The 22,129-nt window shown below is 37.3% G+C and overlaps 1 protein-coding gene across 2 annotated transcripts; it reads right to left on the bottom strand.

Moving 5' to 3' along the window:
• Positions 1-8,043: 8,043 nt before the first annotated feature.
• GIMD1 (GIMAP family P-loop NTPase domain containing 1) lies at positions 8,044-18,837 on the bottom strand. 2 transcript variants are annotated; one of them, XM_072405678.1, is made up of 3 exons: positions 18,773-18,837; positions 16,800-17,193; positions 8,044-8,722 (listed from the first exon to the last, which is right to left on the bottom strand). In XM_072405678.1, the coding sequence occupies exons 2-3, from the start codon at positions 17,184-17,186 to the stop codon at positions 8,456-8,458; spliced, it is 654 nt and encodes a 217-aa protein (XP_072261779.1). In that variant the 5' UTR covers positions 17,187-17,193; positions 18,773-18,837; the 3' UTR covers positions 8,044-8,455. The 2 variants fall into 2 exon arrangements, with proteins under 2 accessions (XP_072261779.1, XP_072261780.1); XM_072405679.1 differs by lacking the exon at positions 18,773-18,837 and having other exon boundaries at positions 16,800-17,264.
• Positions 18,838-22,129: the final 3,292 nt, after the last annotated feature.

Consider the following 22,129-nt stretch of genomic DNA (forward strand, 5'->3'; position numbering starts at 1 on the left):
CTTGTACGTTCTTGCCTCATGTTCTCATGACCAGGAATTACCATTTATGACCAGGTCAAGTTAAACGTGTTTGCTCTGTGGACAGTTGTGTATTACACAAAAAACTGAACAACCGCCAGTCCAAAATATAACATGTGAACTAGTATCCACATAAGAGAAGTCATTGTGCCTCCAGATCACTGCATATCCTACCTAGTCTTTGTAGTATTAAAAGCAAGGTACATATTGAGGTATAATGGGCTGTTTTGTAATTTCTGGAAAATATCATTAAGACTTGGATATACAGGGATTCTGAGGCACAGCAACCCATATCCATATGGATTCTTTGTTGAATTTTGGAGTGGCGGTCCAGTCTGTGGATCTTACTGAAGGCTGGTGCCTGCCTTACTTATACTGGCAACTTCAGTTATCTATCACTAGAGTGCTTCCAGTTTACATTAAAGGTTATGTATTTCTCTGACACTCATTAACTTGTTAACATTAACAATCCATTCTCATTGTATAGTGCACAACAGAAAGCCTGCTGCTGTACTATTTAAACTCATCATATGCTCATTACTCTTGCAGTTTGGCAGGTCACCAAAAAACTGGGTTATAGGCTATATTTGCTTAGTATTGAAGAGTTATCACTAGCAATGCTACTCACTGTGTGCTATGTGTGCCAATCTGCAAGACACAATTTTCTTTTTTATGCAGATAATCAAAACACCACAAACAATACAGAGAAAAGCAGATAAATTTATATACCATCTATCGAATGCAAAAAAATATAATTAATAATTACAACCTTGTTCCAATATCTTTTGATCTTAGGACATGAATTTGTGTGAAGAGGGATAGAGACATTGAATATATAAATTACACAAGTTTTTGCTATACTTTATCAGTAACAGGTTCCTTTCCATTTTGGCCTGCAAGGTAGCATCTGCTTAACCACAAATCTATCAATTAAAAATGCATATGATTTAGACATGGGCTCTTTAATGCCTTTTGTTTTAACAATTAAATTTAGGGAGCCTGAAATGAATCTTGCAGTAAATACTTAAAGAACAATTTCCATTCAAAATCAGACTCTTGATCCATTTGTTGAAACAATTAAAACTGGGAGAAAGTATTTTGCATAAATATTTTAGAAAGAAACTTTGCAGTATGCTAGGCAAATAGCAGAGTAATATTTTCAAATACATACTTTAACATCCTATGCAAGGATATATATCCCCCTCCTAGATCCTATTCAGCTGTCTCTTGCAGATGAAAGAGAACAAAATAAATCCAGTGGTTTAGAGCCACAAAGCCTCCCAATTCCCTTGGATACTACAAAGCTTCCAGCCTTAGGCAAGGCTGCTTTTTTTTCCCCAAAAATATACTGTTAACTCTTTCAAATAGCCTAGAAGGAAACCAGATTGAACAATGATGTACTCGGTTATCTCCATCATCTGCCTCAGAGAACTGGTTAGGGGCTCTATACCCACTGCAATCATTAAGATAGGTAGGTACAGGACACCTTTGCCATGTTCCTCTATACAAGTCAAATAGCAATCTGAATACCATTCACTATAACAGGACAAGCATAGAAAAGCCTACCAACAGAATTGTACACCAAACCCAAATTTTAAATGATTTGGTCAAATATATTTACTCTATACAAGCAAAGGCCTTGACTGTGTTAAACACAACCAGGGCCATATTACTAGGATTTTTCAAAGTAAAGATTTTGCATTCTGCCGTTTAGTCACAGTTTGATACAGTTGTGTTTGCCTGAAAATCAGTTGTGTGCTAAAATCATGATACGTTTCAAATTTAAATAATGTTTCCATTTCAAAATTTTTGAAATTTCACACCAGAGCAAAAAGAGTGCCACAAGAAAATTTCCACTGACATTCTGTGGCAACTTGAGGTGGACCCGAACCTTTTTCAAAAAGTCTTCACGAAAGCCCGATCTTCCAGTATGATCCTGAAACAAAACAGCAATCATGCACTGGAAACACCATTGCCATGTTTAAAAAAGCACATCAAAACAAGTCCAAATTCAAAGCTATGCTCATCGTGTATTTTGACATGATGAGGTAGTTTTAGCAAAATTGGTTCCAGAAGGCACAACAGAGAAACAACATTATTATGAGGAAGTTCTGACAAAGCTTGGAGTCAGGAAAAGATGGTCAGAAATGTGAGAAATGGTATAATTCTTCATCAGGACAATGCTGCTCTCACGCAACACTTTCTGTGACAGTTTTTGACCGACACACACATGACTGCACTGGAACATCCTCCATATCCACCAGATTTGGAACCTTGAGACTTTTTTCTAAATTGAAATCAATATCAGATATCGTGAAACAGGTGATAGAAACTGACCTGCTTTACGCCTTCAACGAGTGGAAAATAGGACTGCATCAGTGCTCAATTGTAAATGGGTGAGTATGTTGAATGGGACAAGCATTAGAACATGTAACAAATAAAAGTGAGTTAAAATATCTTTTCTTAATATTTAATAGATAGGCCTCATACACTCAAACCCACACATTTCAAAATGCATATTAAACACCCTTCCCTATTTATATACTCTACCTTCTGCAAAAAAAATCTAAGTTTTTATATAAGAAAATGAATAAGCCATGTGCAGAAGGAGTAGTCAAAGTGAAAAAGCTTAAAAAGGAATTTCCTTTCAAAAAACCTAACAGTCTCCAATGTACCATGTGTTTCCTGCAGACAAATCTGTGAGGGCCGATATCTTAATATACAATCAAATTCTGAGTGCCATTGCAGCGATCTATTTATACCGTACATTCAAAGAGATAATTCTAGTATGGCCCAGGGTACCATGGTAATAAAACATGTATACCCTGTAAACATAAGAGCTGCAAAATAATACACTTAACAAAGTATAAAACAAAAAAGGACACTCAAACAAATCCCACACAACATATAGGGGTTAAAGGTAATAATGAACACACACAAGCCCCCTTCTATATAACTCAATAGGTAAGCAAAATAAATGACAAATGGGGGGGTGGCTTCGCAATGGCATCGTGAGGAAGCTTTCCCTCTGAGCTCCCGCCGCTTCTGATTTGTTTTTCAGTCATGGCAGCCTCCAAACTCAAGCTTTCTCCCTGCAAACCTCATGCCACACGGTAAAAAGACACCAGGACCCAAGAGAGCAAGTAAGAAAGCTGATCTTGCCCGCTATTTCACTCCACAAACCTCCCCAGCGCCAGAGCACATGTCATCCAAGATGGCGTCTGCGCGCCCATCATCCCCCAGTACTAGTATGGGAGCCTCAACAGGGAGCCCTGCAAGCTCCATGGCACACTCCCCTGCTATTTCAGGGAGCCCAGTGCTGTTTCATGAAGAGTCCCGGGGATGAGCTTCCCCACAGCTCTGTCTGGCTTCTGCACAGCAGCAGACATGTCTCCCAAGCCATGCTGCAGGAACTCTGCCTCACTGCCCAAGATAAGTGATTTAGAAGCCATGGCTTCCAGGATAGAGTGTTCATTTCGTTAAGAGCTGGATATGGTACAACAGAGGGTAACACTAGGGTCACAGTTTTAGAAATTTCTACAAATGCAGTGCAATCCTCTATGGCCACCTTGAAGTCCTCTGTAGGTGAAGTGAAATCACAACTTACCTCCTTACTGCTCCATACTGATGACCTTGAAAATAGCAGTAGACACAACAATGTGCGCCTCAGAGGTATCCCGAATCCTACGGCTAACGCAGATTTGCATGCCACTGTGACGGCCATCTTTAACACACTTCTTGATCACCTCTAGATACAGCCATTAAAATTGACGGTGTGCAGAGAGTACGCAGTATCCGAGACCGGAGTTCCAATTTACCTAATGATGTATTATGTCCTGTTTACTACTACACTTTGAAAGAAGAGATCCTGAGGAAGGCATGGCATCTTGGTCCTGTGGACTTTGATGGCGCGAGTATACAATTATTACCAGATGTCTTAGCACAAACTCTGCATTCACACTGCTTCTCTACTATAATATTGTTTTGATTTAATACACGTACATGGTGGAGGCGAGTGGTGCCATGCTTAGATCACATATCACTTTCCCCTACTAGTATGCTCCCTCTCCTGGAGAGTAAGGAGTTTGATATTTACTTGAAGTAGTGTTACCTTGGTGGGCTCTGGCTGTGAGTCAGGGTGCCACCTACTCTTTTCTCTTCTTTCTTTTTCTTCTTCTTGATTTCCATTCTCTTCTCTCCTCTACCCCCTCCCATTCCTAACAGAGCCCCTCATTCTTCCCTAACTACCAAGTCTTCACTTCCCACACGTTTTTCTTTGTCCTGTGGAACTGCCCGTTAACTTAGACCCTATCACCGAGCACTCATGCCACTAAAAATCCCATCCATCAATGTGAAAGTTCTGAATTCCCCTACAAAACACTCTATGGTATTAAATGCCCTCAATCGCTTTAGATGTCAAATAGCATTTATGCAGGAAACGCACTTTCAACATGATAAAATACCATCATTCAAAAGTCGCCCTTTTTAGACGGCATCCCATGGCTGATCCCCAGTTTCCAAGTCCAAGGGAGTCAGTATCCTTACTGACAAATCTATTCATTTGTAAAATAAATCTTCAAAAGTCAGAAGTGTTACATATTAATTTGTCTGTGGAACATCCCAGCTGATCTAAATAAGGTAGTTGAGTTAAACTTCCTAGCACTTCTTAACACAATACGTGGGGACCTTCAACGCTGGTGTCAACAAGCCTTTTTGTGGTTTGGTCGTTGCAATATATTAAAAATCAATATCATGCCACGTCCCCTCTATTTACTTCAAACTTTGCCAGTGCATATCCCTCCTCATTTGCTGCACAAGTTTCAATATGAATTCCTAAGATTTATCTGAAACACTGATACCCCCTGCCTTAAAAAAGTTTCTTCTTCAGCTACCGAAAGATAAGGGAGGGGTGGCTTTTCCAGATCCAATACTGTATCATAGGGCAGTTCATCTGACTCGTCTGGTGGACTGGTGCAGGCCTGCTAGTTTTAAAGGTTGGGTGAGATTAGAAGACTCCGTTTCCCCCATAATGTTAAGTGCGTCAGCATGGTCTCCATCTGAGGATTGCTTTACCCTTCGCCATCACCCTTTGATAGGTGGGACACTTAAAGTAGCGGCAAGATACTTCTGTACTGGGAGGATGGTGAGTTTTCCTTTCTCTGTGTCTCCCATACTGGGGCACCCATGGTTTCCTACAAGTAGGAAAGATCCGGTGTTTAGGATTTGGATTGAGAATGATATTTATCGGGTGACCCACTTTCTACAACCTTCTAGTTGGCATAAGATTGAGCAAATTCAAATAGATCACTCCCTTCCCTGTCTGGATATTTAGAGGAAGGTACAATGCCAACATTTTCCTTCGTCTATTCTGCCGGCACAAGCTTTCCACCATCCCCTTTCCACCTTGGAGAGTTTATGTGTTAATGGAGACCCATTGAGAGGTGTGCTCTCGTATGCATATAAATTGTAGATGACAGCACGTGATACTCCTGTACCTTATTTTCTCGCTAAATGGGAGAAAGACCTTAACACTAAGTTTACACAAGACCAAATAGACTTAATACTGTACTATGGGCATAAGGCCTTTATTAGTAACCAATATCAGAAGACAAATTACAAACTGTTCACTAGCTAGCTCACGGCTAGCAAAATTCCATCTACATATGAGCTCAATGTGGGCGACACATTGGCACACTATTGCATATCATTTGGAGCTGCCGCGCCTTAACAGCGTTTTGGTTGGGTGTTGCATGGAGATCGTTTTGAAATTAACAGGAATCACTATAAATGACAAACCAGGAAGCGATATAAGCACTCTCTGCTGCACTATTTACCTAATGCAGCCAAGGCTTGGATCCCACCGCTATGGAGATATATCTACTCCACCCACCTTGCAGCAATGGATTTCCAGGGTGAATGATATATAATATACGGAGGAACTTATGGGATCGGGGGATCGCTCTCCGCGTAGACGGTACGAACCTGGTTTTACTGGCATGATTTGGCAGATTATGTACGGCTACTTCGCCCTCATGTTTAGGTTATTAGTAATCTATGGGCGTTCCCTCGCCCTCCCCCCTTCCCTTTTTTCTACCTCTTCTACCCTCCCTACTGTCCTCATTCTCTACCCCCATCTCTTTTGCTCTTCTATTCTTCTTCTTACTGTTTAATCATCTCTTCTTTTTCCTTAATCTTCTTCTTCCTCCTTTCTATAATCTAGGAAATCGGTGACCAACAAGGCCTGCATCTAGGCTAATATATACCTTTAGGAGAGTGTTTGTTGAGTAATTACTTTACTTTAGAAAAGTGACATATCAGCAGATGTTTTTCAATACCCTGTTGTAAAGTGTATTGCTGTACTTTCTATCTTTTTGTATCTTTTTGTTTTCTGCTGTTTTTACACCTCCTGTGTGCATGAGTTCTGTATATGTCTGTTTGTTGGTTGCGTATAAAAAAAAAAAAAAAGAACCATTAAATATAGTACCATGCATTTTAAACCCAGAATATGTTGTATTTTTAAAAATATTTTCGCGAGGGCCATTTGGGGTAGCAACCAGCGGCCTTGTTTCAACCAAGGTAGGAGACCATCCAATTTGAACCTATTCTCCAAATAAGAGCTTATAGTCATTCAGCACAGTTCTTTACTGCCTTTCATTGAATGCCACTTATCTTTCTATAATTGCTTTAAGCCCAGGCTTCTGGTGAATTATGTAATGGTTCTCTTGTCTTTTAGGGTCCATATGCCCAGGCTTCATATGCATCCTTTACCTAAATGTCCTTTCCTGCAGTTTATAGGTCATTTTCTAAAATGAAATCTGAACTGTAAGCAACACCATAGGAGTATAGTATGTGTGGAATGGTAAATTTGCTACATTACTTGAAGTAGATACTGACCTCAACATATATCAATATATTCCTTAGTTGTGCACTTTTCCAAGTCACTTGAATTGTTCATTTATGAATAAATTGTTTCTGCTCCATTATGAAGTTACAATGGTAAGTCTTGAAAGCGTTGGACTCTACAATGCATATTTTTATGGTCCTTCATAATTCTCCGGGCCTCATTAGCATACTTTGTCCATTTCACCAGTCTACTAAATAGATTTTATAGATTGTAATTGACATCAAGTTTCTTTGCCTTTTTCCACTGGAAAATGGCAATAGGAGAACAAATGATTGAAGCTGACTGGCTTCTGTTGGCCAACAATCTTTCAGTGGTAAAGGCTATGTTAAAAATAGTCTGGAAACTTGTTACTCATTGGCATAGTCACAAAGCAAGCAGAATAGGTCTGCCTTAATAGGAAATATTTTCTATGCCTGTATAAATTTATAACTATGTCTTTTGTTTTAGATAATCCTAAAGTATAAAACCCAGTGTAGTTTACAATTAAGAAGAATTCTAGTGACATTTTGTTTATAATAGAATATTTTATAAATGTTTACTTTTATATGCTATAGCCAGTTTTCACTGTGCTCCCTATTGTTTAAACAATATTTATTGTGATAAACATAACTGATGGGCTGCTATAAATGACCAGTTTACAGCTACAACTGCTAAACACTTGTTTCTGCCAAGGGAGGGTTACTATGTGTTTGCCATGACAGGCAAATGTGCTCATTTCTGTATTTGGATTGCCTATTGGTTTTTAGGTCCTACAAAAGAAGAGTTTACATAAACTATCAGCATACATAACATATGGTCCTTGATCTTCCTGTTCCAGATTATCAATAATTTTTTTTGATATATGCACAAGGGAAGATTTCAGCTCACCATTTAAAATTTATTTAAAAGTATGTAGCTGTGTACTTTGAAACAGAATGATGGGATTGATTTACTAAATGAATATAGTCTGTTCAGAGTGAATTGTTCCCCTTTTCTATTGCATTTATTGGATTTATACTGATGGTTCATTTAGGCTTTAAATCTATATTATGATGATGATTCATCTTTCTGGATGGTACATAGTAATGCAGAAACAAACCTACTTTGAGAGTTTAGCCATTTGTTGAAACAATGACACAATGTTTTCAAGTATAACTTTAATATACAATACAATACAATACAATGCAATGTGGTTTGCATATATTTGCAATGAAAAGCCTGTACTCATGGTATGTACACATTTTTTATGTGTCAAAAAAGTTAGCAAATCCATCACACTAGCTTTGGGTAACTTAAAACTTGTTTTTTTCTTGTGAAAAACCCCAAATTTTAAAATATTTTTTACATTTACATTATTACGGTTTTCTTTGTAAAACACATTTATATGCTAGACTTTGATTTATATTGAACATGGAATATATTTTAATTCTCTGGTGGTCCATTAATATTAATATCGTCATTGTCAAAAAAGGCTATAAAAAACTATAAAAGGGAATTCTATTCTATACTTAAATCTCCATTCTTGTAACCGTATAGAAATGTGTTAGAAGCTGGTCAGTTCTTATTAAATTGCACAGTCTGGTAGCTGTTTTGGCGTACAAAGTGAAAGATCTGATTGACCAATACTATTCGCTCCTCATGCAGAGTTTTATCAGTGGGGTCTCTAAAAAAGTATCGGCCGTGTACATTCTCCAGGAGTGTTGTCAAATTAGAAGGAGCAGACCTAAGGAATTCATCTTGTGTCATTCTTGCTTCTTGTAAAATATCTCCATGAGTGAAAACTACTGCTGTGAAATATTTCCATTCTGGGCCCAGAAGATCCTGCAGAAAATGGATATATTACAAACTGATCTCACATTCATATATACACTGTGTATATATATATATAAATATATATATATATATATTCACCAACAACACTAAATAAAACACAAGTTTGGTTTAAGATTCTTACCTCTTACATAGAAAAAATGTTTAGGGCAGAACTCCAAACCATATCCATACAGCTGGATATACATTTTAATGCATGTATGTGATTTGTTTCATCCGCAGGAAGATTTCAACTTCAGCACAACCAGACTGGCCAGGTTGCTGACTACAATTTTTTTCTACATTTAGGATAATCACCAACCCTGCTCTAGCATCACACAGAAGCAGTAGAACATTATTAAGGCCACCGATCTTTAATATCTTCTTCTGTTGGAAAACTGCTAGTGTTATACTGAAAGCCCTGTGCTGTGCAGAAGAGCCGTATTGGTTTACAGTGCTGCTGATAATTTTGAAATCTACTACTAAGTACTTAGTAGGTGTATGAAAAAATACAAAGTCTGGTATTCATCCAAAACTGTATTAGGTGCTGTTTTTTTGTCTGGGATTCAATTGAAAGTTTTTAATCTTTGCAACAGTTTCAGTTTATGGCAATAATGAAGACTTGCTAGCACAAGTTAGTATTTAAATTACCCAGAGACTTTCCAGGTTAGAAATTATCCTTATTGAAAATGGAATGTTCATGTATATTTTGCCATCTATCAATGGAATCCTGATAAAAGTTGCAGGAGACCCCATTATTATATTTACATAAGCACTTTTTATTATTTAAAGACTTGGTATTTCACAAAACAGTTTTTACTGTTGGATAAACAATAGTTTTTTTTTGTTGTTGTATTTCTTAGATTTTTTTTTGGTGATTCCTACGTATATAATTAAGAAGTCTTTTAACATCAGAACTTTATACATACTTATATAACTTTATACATTTATATCTCCAACTTCCCGAATGTGAATGTCTATAAAATATCTGCAATATCTCCCCAAAGTAAAAAAGAATCTACTGAATACTTGTTGCCACTACCTGCCGGGCTGCCCCTAGGTGAGTAAAAGTAGTCCACCAAAGTACCACTGACCCGGCCTCTCAATATATATTGGACAGAGCACCTTGTAGATTAAGTCCCCCTGATAACCTGAATCTAACTGCCACAGAAGCTGATGGCCAGAACAGTGACAGATGTCTGCTTCCCATCCATAGTGTAACTGTGTATTGGCTACAAAAGAAGCTGAGTATTCTGGGAAAGGTAGGGGGACTAATTAACAGGGGGGGGTAGGAGTCTGTGTGATTGTGATTTTTCCATTGGCTTAGGTCGAGATGCCTTTTTGGATGTTTAGTGCTTAGAGGTACATTTTCCTTTATTAAAGCTTTAGGTTGAACACTGAAAAAGTATTGGTTTGAGTGAGGATATAAGGGTTTGGAATGTTGTGGTGGCTGGGGACAAGGAAAGGAGATCAATCCATTTGGGACTAGAGTGGTAAAGAAAAATGTGGAAAAAAGGAGACATTTCTACTGTCGAAACTTTGATAATTATAATAAATTATCCTAAATAGGAATCTGATTATATACTGTGAAAACAAAACTGTAACTACGCTTTTATATGGTTAAAGATGTGAATCCAATCCAGAGTTTCAAAATCCGTTTAAAAATGATAAATCTTTTACTTTCAAGAAAATATATTTTATTGAAAATGTTACTTCATAGATTTGAGCACTGTTCATTAGGAGGGTAAGGAGGGAGTCAGACCACTGAAAACCTGGACTGTTGTGCAGGAGCAGCAGACCGGTTGTCCTGTGATATATTAGCTATTAACTTTACAATATTGTTTTTACATTTCCCATTGTACATATTGTGGAGTTGTTAATATTATTAATAATCATAATATTGATATTTATTATTAGTTATATATGACATCACTATGGGTGTAAAAAGTGCCATCAAGAAGAGGGTAAGTGACAGCAGATATAACCCACTAATTGAAGAGAAAAATATATACGAAGAAGATAAAAATGTATACATTTTCTTTTGCTAGACAAGCCAAAATGATTTGTGAGCAGTTAAATATGGATACCTGTAGTGTTCTCTAGAATAAATTAAACAGGGGCGTTTGCTTTTCTTCAAAAATGCTCTATATTTCTCACATTTAAAAAATCATATTTTATTTGGGAGTGCACATTCTGAAGCTTGCAAGTACTCATATCAAATGATACAAATTGACATTGCAGGATATGATCACGTGTCTAGACTGTTTCTACCATGTGATTACATCCAGAAAGATGAAAGCAAGACTCACATTTCATGATCTTTAGAATGTTTTCATTTTTTAAACAAATTGTGGAAATTATGAAACCCAATATAGCCTTGTTCTGGCACAGAATCTTACAGACACTGCAATATGAACATATGGAAAACCAGAAAGAGCACAAACTTTAGAGAAAGTTCAGATGTTTTAATACATGAAATTTTGGACATGGTTCATTTAGTCATAAATAAAGACATCATTTTAAGTGTCCCATGCTACATGTTTGAAGTTTGCTTTCAAACATATTTTTACAGCGATTTATTTTTTTAATAGTCTTAAGAATTATACATTTTTTTTAATTACGCATAGCAGAGTATTTAAGTCAAAGTGACATGCAGTCTACTGCTTTTACCCTATACAGATATAGGGAGACAAGAGATAAATATACTAACTATACTGACAACAGTCTACTGTAATCCCCAGCAACCTAAACTAGGCCACAATTGGTGTCCAGATTGCATTGCTAAACTCACTATGGATTCTATAAAGCATTTGTGTAATATGTCAGCACTATATAAATAAATTATAATAATAACTTCAGACAAAAAGTGAGGTCAAAACCAAATAAAAATGTTGATTTTCCAAGACTGTCTGAGCACAATAACAAGTAATTTAGGAATGGAAGTACAAGAGGTAGAAAATTGCAATTTGAGTCAACAAAACAAAATGGCCAATCCAGAAGAGACGTTGTTGATATATCATACCTAAACTACTATGGCTAGCATGAACAATTTTTGATTTCGTTATGAACTATATAAACATATCCAGAAGTCCTCCGAGAAGCAGACAGAACCTCTAACACTAGTGTGCCTTTTATCAAAATACAAGGTATTCCACTAAGACACTACTTAGGATAATGTCATTCTCCAATATTCTTGTTTTTTAATCCCAGTGGAGTATACAGATGGCTCATATTATCATGTGAGGCCAACTAAAAAGCTGAGAGGATGATTCACGCAGTAAAATTCTATATAAGAAGTCGTTTAGTAGAGGTGATGATCCGTACCAAAAAATTCTCCGTTTACAGTAAAGTTTGTTAAAAAGTACAGTCCATCAAACAGCAAAACTTTAAAAAAAATCAGAAAACATGTTTAAACTAGAGAATGATTACAGACGTAGTGAAAAAAATTCTGTTCCTATTTTATAAAGGCGACAATGGAGTGTCATAAGTACAGACCTATGGGCTCTCTTCTACTTCAACTCTACACTGCTGATGATGGTATTATAACTACAGATTTATAGTCCACATTTCTAATATTTGATTCTACCATTTAGGACACTTACCTTCACATCAGGATTCCCGTCTCACATCACAAGCACCTCTGTACATCAGAGTTCTCCATGTTACATTTACAGTCCCCCCTTTTGAGTCCTCCCTTTACATCATGCTTGCCACCATCAGAGCCCCACTTGCACATTGGCTTCCCAGTTAGCCTTCTTTGTCAATATTGTCCCCCTTTTTAAATCAGAGTCAGCCCGTTGTGTACAAACTCCCTTCATGTCAGAGACCCCCCAACATTTAAATTAGAGCCCCACCTTTTTACTAGGAGCTCCCCTTTACATCACTTTATCAGCCAAACACACATGATTACATCTTCATTCCCCCTTCCCAGGACAATCTCACATTCACATTAGGAGTTTCCCCAGACCTGTGGTCAGGGCAGACCCTCAGTGGGCAACCCATGAGACAGAGTTGGCTGAGGACATCTTCCACTACTGTTTTTCTTTGCTGGTCTAATAATCTAATGCAGAAACGCTAGAAGAAATCCAGTGGTACAAGATCTGCTCTGTGTACAACGGTCATGAGGAGAGCTCCTACAGGCCCATTGGAGTAAGGGGCTCAATCTTAGTTTGATTCCTCTGTGACTTTTGTTCCTATGCCATTGGGACAATACAAGTAGATAAACAAAGTATGGATGGCATCAATTAATCAAACAGTAATTGTAAATATGTTCAAGCTTTGCATTCAGTCTGAATTTATTGAAATCTTCCAAAGAATAGTCCACAAACTCACAGTTCACCTCTAACAATTTGGCAAGACATTTGTTTTTTTCAGTATTACCTTGGAGTCCAAGAACTCTTAAAAGACTTATTACACTTCAGGACTGTGTTTTGCTTTGACTATGGTGTTAGACGTGTCTGATATTTGCCATAGTGCCATGCATTATGGTGAAAGGAGGACTATTATAATGAGCTTTTACTACTGTAGGATTTTCTAGGTCTAGATGTCTGAAGAAGGAACATAAATTTCAAAGTCTCTTTGACCAAAATCCATAATATTCAGAGAATCTGTACAGACTGTAGTGAGGCTTAGAGAAAGGCAAGATATATTAACACAGTATGGAGCTGTATTGTAATCTATATTACAAAATGTTAAGGAATGTCCTATTTGTCTTGAGTTCTGCAATCACATCCTCTGTTTTTTGCTGTTTGCAGATTGAGGAATCCTTGCATCTGCAATTATAGTGAAAAACAGCAGCTGAAAAGCCAAATATTACATCATGTAGGGAGTATAATTAAGTAAAAGAAAGGAAATTCCAAATTGCAGATTACTGTAGATCCTTGATGAATTTCTTTCCTGTTCTGCTGACCATATCTTTACGTTGTAAATACTGACATGAAAGCATGTCTTTTCCAAAAACTTTTTTGAAAATTGGAAGCAAAGTCTGCCATCATCCATCACTGCACTGCTGTCTTGAAACCTGAGTGAGCTGATAGCACCATCACATTCCCTTCATTAGAACTGTAGGCAGTCTTATAATACAGTAACATAATGTTATGTTGTATTTCATGCATTAAAATCAGTAGGGATAGGGATTTTTAACTCCCAGAGACTTTTGAGTTTTTGCATAATATTGATGTCTGTGGCTATTGATTTTTGAGTAAAATTGTAAGGCTGAGGTGCTCTTATCCAAAGATGATCTTTTCCACCAGTGGCAGCAAGCTGGTTTTGTAAATGGAAGGGGGTTACTTTCTTTTGCTCCCTACTGTATTTGTAAAGTTTCCAGAGGGCATCCAATGGCTAGGATGGTAGGCTCACAAGCCTGCTGTCCCCATTTCCTGGTTCAAGCCTTGGAAGGTATGAACTTGCGATAAGACTTTCTTCATCCTATTTATGGATGTTCCATTTATAGACATTGTTTAGTGTCTGACATGTATCTAGAGCTTACCCTGGTGTAACACAATGACAAAGAGGTCACCTGCATTACTGGGCAAAGTGTGGCATGAATAATACATAGGACGATGTGTTTCTCAGATGTTGTTACTAAGCAAGCAGCAGGGATTTGTTTGCAGGAAACCTTTAGGTTTCCCTAGTGGCTCTTTAACCTCCTTGCAATATTTCCAAGTGTGGCTGGGGGTGAATTTTCCATACCAATAGCGGTAACCCCAAGCCACAGTCGGGGTGGAATTGCCAGGCACTTTAAAACTCCTACCTGGTTTCCACATTCCAGTGGCATCCTCCAGTGATGTCCGGCATCTTCTTCCCATGCTGACGCCGGCCAGGCATCTGTGTAACCTGGCAATGCCTGGCCGGCATCTGTGTCCCAGGCGTGTGAACGTTGTGGACACAAGCCAGAGCAAGCAGATGCCCCGCTGGCAAGTGTGTGTATGGAGGGCACTCCCAACACCCTCAAAATGTCCTCCCGACACCTTTTTAACAACGCAGTAGTTTTCCTCGTCCCAATAGGCATTCGTTGTTGGTGTCACCTTTGATTCTGCACTCCCTTTCATTTGCCACATACAGAACATCTACAGGTCCTGCCTCATCAACCTGCGCAACATCTCCAAAATACATACCTACCAGTCCCCAGGGACCACCAAACTCGCAAATGTTATTATCATCTTTTGCCTAAACTACTGTAACAACCCTTTCTCTTGCATCCCACTAATCAAACTTACCTCTGCAATCTATAATGAACTTTTATGTTTTCCTTTACACTTACTTCTCCTCGGTCCCTCTTTGTAAATCCCTGCACTTTGCTTAAGTTTCACCTAAGAATCAAATTCTGACTAACATCACTGCACAGCTCTTCTCCCACCTACATTTTTTACCTGACACACAAATACACCCCTAGATACCCTCTCAGCTCATTTAATAACCTACTAATGACTTCCTCACCAATAACCTTGTCCCATGCAAGGGAGCTGCCCCACTTTGTGATACTCCCTCTCCCTACTTTTTTAGACTTCCTGCTGCTTTTCACACATTTAAACAAACCCTAAAACCCACCTTTTCAAGCTTGCCTACTCATCTTCATCTGACCATTTACCTATCACTACTTAACCATCATTGCATACCCCCTCCCCATAATATACTATTCTTCCCCTCCTAGACTGTATGCTCTAATGGGCAGGGTCCTCTCCTCTTTCTGTGTCACTGCTTGTACTTGTCAAGTATGCTGGTCATCTGCAGCCCCTATTTATTGTGCAACACTGCAAAATATGTTGGTGCTTTATAAAAAAATGTTATTATTATTAATATTTATATGCAATATATATTATTAGGTCAAAAGAACAGTGCATGCCATTGGAGTTGATTTATATCTGATCTGTTCACAGCTAAGGCTGTGTTGGTGCAATGGCGATTATACCATAGTGCAAATACTGGGATCACTAACAATAAACTTTAGTGCTGCCTTCTTTTATTTGCGAGGGGGGTGCAGTTTTAGCAGTCATCAAGTAGCCGTGTGTTAGCACTAAAACATTTAAATTGTCCACAACCAATATTCAGACTGAAACAGGACCTTGAAACCTGACAAATGGAACCCAAAAGTTAGCTGGTTGGATATCAATGTCAGCACATTTTATATTGAAGTAGGTATCCTCAAAACTCTTTGTTGATTTAATTTCACTCCTATTTAACATTATTGTTAAAAGAAACGTACAACATACAACTTTAGGTGTGTATGTGTAATTATTTTTTTTAATATCCTAGTATTCTATATCAGCCATCTCTTTTCCTATTACATGCCCTTCTTCCATAATAGTGATGTATAGATACAGGGTTTTCTAAATTAGTGACGCTGCATAGGCAATTCTCCTATACTAAAAGCTGTCTCTATAATGATTGACGTGACACTCATAGGATTAACATACAATGTTTATCTTTATAACAAAATACAAATGCTCAAAAGCTCCTGCTGCATGTGGTTAGTGACATTCCAGTCTGATGAAAAGGCCCCAGGGATGGGGATCATTGGGAATCTGGGGCCAATAAAAATTTGACTGATATACGAATGTATCTGCATATATAATGTAATATTAAAATTCCAGTTAGCGCTAATGTTGTTTCAATATAACTTTTCAGTTATGTGAACATCACCCTTTATGTTTTTGGAAAACCATTTAGGAATAACACTAATATAACATAAAAGGTCACAGATTTGATTTTTAAGCACATACAAACGATTTATTTCTCTGTTTTAGCACCCTAATACCTTTTGACAGGGTGTATGTGAATAGCGTAACCTGGCCTGGCCTTACTGGGAATAAGTTAGGTAGAGCTCGTATTAGCTGTTTCATCTGGCAGCAATTAATTTCATTCAAGATTTTGAAACACGGACAAAGCAGATCTCCTGATAAGGGATTAAAGATAAAACTGCAAATCTGCAGGGTCTGGCAGTGGAATGTACACCAGCTACACGTGTCCATGTCTCTATTCTTCAGTTTCTCAAAAGAATTGATAAAGACATGCACACAAAACAGACAGAGAAGAGGATTGCTCACCCTTAAAAAGCGATAGAAATTACTCATCTCATTACATGAATTACCTCGGCTAATTTGACAGTGTGCTGGTTATCTTCTTCGCAGTGTGGAATGTCTGCCCTTAGGACAAGTAGGGCCATATGTAACCCCTGTGAAAAGTGCTGCGAGATGGCTTTTCTCACTCTCTTCTTCACCTCGTTCTGGCTCAGATTGCTGTGAGGGATACCAGGTGTGTCCAGCACCTGCAGTCTTAGGCCCAGCTCCTTCCCCATCCGACGAGCGAAATTGGGCATTTGTATTCTGCACAGTCGGCAGTCTTTGGTAACAGAGTGTGGGAAAAACTTGCTCTCAAATTCATAACTTCCCAGCAGGCTGTTTCCCAGAGAACTTTTACCACATTTTGTCTTTCCCAGTAGAAGCAGATTAATGGTGATCTCATTATTACCATCCATTTCTTCTCTGTCAAAATAAGTAATCACAGGACAGATGTTAATATCAGCAACCTCAGGATTTATGGTTTGCAGGTTACATCCAAAGAACACCTATAAATGACCAGATTCATGCCAAACCGTTAGATGTAGGATTGTAGGTCATAATTATCTTATGTCCTGAGGACATGTGAAGACTATTTTATAGTGCTCTTCAAAAAACAAAGTAAAAAAATATATATGTCCCTTTGCTGTCCTGCATTTTACAACCTGATTCACACAGTGAATGGAGAACTTACATTTCCTATGATGAAAAGTAGATATATGTTGTGTAGTGTGAGCAAAAGAAATATGAAATTGTAATCTTTTTGCATTCTAATTGCATCCTAGTCCATAGACATATTGGAATACTGTTTTATATAGTGGTACCTAATAACAGATTGTTTTTAATATTATAAGAATTAGTTCGAGGATATACTTTGTAAATGCTAAGAAAGTGGCACACTTTAATTTTGGAATGAATACAATAGCTAAATTAGGTTAAATAAAATACACTTCAAAAAAGCCTATGGAAATGGAAAATCCACTTAAAGGTAATCCACTAATGCAGGTAATAATGAGGTCAACCTTAGATCAGATGCACTTATCATTGAATTTTGAATGATCTCAGAAGTGCTTCAAACTGATGTTATTGACACAATTCCAAAATCTATTGCCACAGGCCCTAGGAGGTACAATTTGCACTTTGCAAAGTAAATGATCACTTATGGTGAAGCTGTATTCAATTCTTAGCAGATTTGATTAATCACTGTATTCGTTAAGCTACAATGTGACAGATAATACATAGCTGAAACAAAAGTATAAATATTCGGTAAACATATTTTGTAAAAATGAAGTAAGTAGATGGGACGAGTAAATATTCCTAAACTTTGCATACTCTCTAATACCCCTGGGCTCAATGTTCCTCCATTAACAAAAAGTATGAATTTGGTAGTAACTGGCTGATCTACATCATACTGCTGATTGTATTCACACACGAGATGGCCAACAATATATGTTGGATAAATCACACCTGTAGTCATACATAGCGAGCGGTCAATCCATAACAACCAGCCAAAAATTATCTTCATATTATGTTCATTATCGATACTGCATAAGCCCAATATATATATATATATATATATATTATATTTATATATGCAGGAGCTGGGTTGTTTTTTTTCATTAGATGGCACTGCGCACATGGGCCCCAAAACACACTCCAACCTTAAACTTAACACATTTTTCCCATACTAAGCAACTAAAGTATGGCAAAGTACACAAAAGTATTAGGCATCTGTTGCAACACAATAATTGCTTATATTTTTAATACATCAGTTTCTAATAATTTAATAATAATTGTCTAAATTGATAAATAAAAATAAACAGACTGATACAAACAGGTGCACATACATACAGTACACTTATCCATGCTAAAAATCATACTTCCACATACATACACTCGGAAAATACTTTTCTTTGTATTACTGGATGTGATTTAAAAGAAATTATCATATTTGTGAGGTACTCTACTTAATTGTATTAAAAAAGATTTAATTCCGTGTGCCTACCTTGTGTCTTCAGTAGTGTGAGATGTAGAGTGTGAACTTTAGCACAGAGATGATGCTGTCCCTGGTACCACACTCAGGGGAGTACAGAATCTTTGTATTAGTTAATATGTTACATAGGGATCAAAGTTTATTGAAGATAAGTATGTGTGTGTGTGTAGCAGGCACTAAGTTTTTTCAACCCACTCCCCACAACCTCTAATGGACATCCTATAAATTCCTTATCACACAGGTAAAAATATTACACAATAATTTGCTTGAAAGGAGATACATTATGATTGGCATAATTACTATAGCACTTTATATGCAAATAAACAGAACAAGTATATTCTATGTTCCAGTACTGTTTAGTCATTTAGGTAAAGTGTTTATTTTTATTGCTGATTAGCTTGTTTACTCAAAGCTGTACTTTATATAAATGTTGATTTAATTTATTTATTTGCTAAAATTTAAACATGTTGGTAATTGGTTCCAAAATCAGGTGTATTAACGTTATGGTAAATGTTCCTGTGGGGATTTTGGTTTTAAAGGGAAGTCACAAAATGTATTTCAGTGTAAACAAATCATGCTTACCTTCTCTTTATACCAAACAATATATCATGGTGGTTTTGTTATTGTTTTTATTTATGGTTTAGTGTCTGAATTAGTAACCATGTCCAGTAGGTTACACTTCCAAAGGTTCTCGCCTGATAATCGTGTGTAGTGTGTAGAGTGCGCATCGTTCATCGTCTGAACGACTGTCCTGGCGGATCCACGGACGATGAACGACGAACGATCCTAATGCAAGGGAAGGAGGAGAGCGCCCAGTGGGGTGCCGCTCCTTTGTCCCCCCCCCCCTGCATAGAGGAGAAGGGTGCTGTATGTACATCATCGTTCATGCATCGTGCAGTGCTTAGTCATTGAAAAGGATTGTGAAAGATCCTTTCCAACCACTATAATTGGAAGTGTGTACACGGCTTTAGATTTTCATTGTTTGTAAGCAAGTGATAAATCCCCGCCACATCTACATTTTCTAGACCATAAGAAAAAAGTGCACTTTTATCACTATGTTTTCTTTTTTATGATCTTTTCAAACATAAAATAAAAATAGAATAATTTAAAAATGTTCTGTGTTTTTTCTTCTTGTTCATTTTGTTTATATCCAATGTCATGTCTTATCTTGACTTTAGGGTGGGATTCCCTGCTAGGCTTGGGCTAAAAGCCCGTCTTCTGTTCTCTTTTCCCTCTTCCATTTCTTTACTACTTTTTTTTTTTACCTTTCCTCCCATGTTTTCCTTCAGCTTGATACTTTTTCCCTATGCTGGTATTTCTGTAGGGGAGACAAGGGGGTTCCCAATTCTTTTGATCTGTAGCCTGCCAGAGTGGATGAGTCCCCTGAGTGCAGTATTTTAGCCTAAGTGGTTAGTGAGCTTTTTATTCTAGTGACCATTTCTCCTTTTCATGTTACTTCCCCCTTTTTGCCTTTATCTCTACTTTTCTGCATTTCTTCTATTCGTCTTTCTCTCCTTTCTTCCCGACCCCCCCACCCCTTCCATTTACTTTTGTATGTGGAGGGTTGAGCTTAGGTGCATTTCAGCATCCTGTGTTATTACCTATTTGTACAATGTCAGCATTAAAATTGTCTCCTTTATGCACAGGGCCTGAATGTCCCTGAAAAATGAAGAGCTATCTTGACTAATAGCCACAGAAATTTTCAATTTTACATCCATGAGATTCCAAGACACAGGGGCAGACACTTCCCTATTGTGTATTATGTATTATACATGATGATCCTGCTAGAAACACACCACAAAATCCATGGCTGTGTTATAGAAATAGAGAGGAAGGTGTTCTATAGTTGTAACACACCTTCTGTCCTCAAGTAAACCCTGCACTTCCTCAGATACAGCAAAGTGAGTGATTGTTAAAAGTGTGTTACTGGTAGCTAAAAAAAAAAAGGAAAAGAAATGATGTCATTGTTAGCTAAGGACTGATAAACTTCAATTTATTGTTCTTTTTTTCCATCATATAGCATAAACACAAGCAGGTTGTTATTTATAACTTCCTGTCAATAAATGAATGTTATCAGCGCAGTTGCTGTTTGCTTTTATCATTAAAGTTGCCTGCTGAGCTTCAATAAAAAAAGAGATTTTAAAAAGTCTACTGCTAATCTGCAACAGAAAGATCTGTTTATGAAACGCTTTAATCTTTTCTAGTACATGGTTATCTTTGTTGGCAAGAATAATAAAATGGTGGACTTGTGAAAAAACATGTTCTAGTAGAATGAATGGCAGAAAGATCAGAACAATATTAAAGCATTTCCTTTTTGTTACAAGATATATTATCAGTTATTGACATATGTGTGATGCATAAACTGCTGTGTGAATAGTTAAGCAAACATTTAACAGATGCTAAAGCCTGAGTGAACAAACATTCACCAGAAAGCACATTTAGTTGTTTTCCTTAATAAACAACTGAAATTCAAGTCCTGTGGACACAACAGGAAGTCAGGACAGTTTTCCCAGAATCAAATGTTCCTACTGAAGGCTAGATGCAGGATCAGCTCAAAACCAATACAAAAATGTGGTTTTGTCTTTACATACAATTTATTGCACAGTATTATACATATGTAGTCATATGAAAGCTTTATTTTTCACTTTTTCTTTATTTTTACTAAATATGATATTGAGTTATAGTAGTCAGAAATCTCTTGAGGTCTAAAAGTTACTGCTCAAAACTGAAAAACTATCCTGGGATATAATTATTTTCCTGGTGTTCCACAGATTCATCTCTCAGCTCTTGTTCTATGCAAAAAGCTGTGATTATAGTGATCTCCTGAATGGCATAGTGCATAGTCCCAAGCAGAGATAGATAATGGTGAGGGAGGGCACACAGATCACCATGATGTACAAGGTGTGCTGACAGAATTCACCATAAGCAGAGTGTTAGGAGGTTGCTGTGTGGGGAGACAGGTATCTGTAAATCTTGTGTATTTATTAATGGGGTATAATGAGTCTGTTTTTGTCATGTTTTTAACCACACTGTGTCATTTTTAGTAAACAAGTATTTTGTCAGCATGGTATAAGAATTCTTGTTAAATAAGCAGATGTTGTATAAAGGTAGCATAACAAGTGATAACTAATATTGACTATGTATAGACCAGGTAACTGCCTCCTATATTTCGTTCCACACGGTGGCGCTGTGTTTCTGTACATGTCTATGTAGTTAGCATAATGTAATAAAACATGTGGTTCCAATTTTAGCAAAGAGAACATTTTAAGTATTTTCGGTTTAAGCAATGTAGGGTCTGGTTTATTAAAACCGAAGTAGAGAAAATGAGAATAAAATGGACTTGTTACCCATGGCGACCATTCAGAATAC

This window comes from Pyxicephalus adspersus, chromosome 3 (genome assembly GCF_032062135.1).
Source record: "Pyxicephalus adspersus chromosome 3, UCB_Pads_2.0, whole genome shotgun sequence".
Taxonomy (NCBI): domain Eukaryota; kingdom Metazoa; phylum Chordata; class Amphibia; order Anura; family Pyxicephalidae; genus Pyxicephalus; species Pyxicephalus adspersus.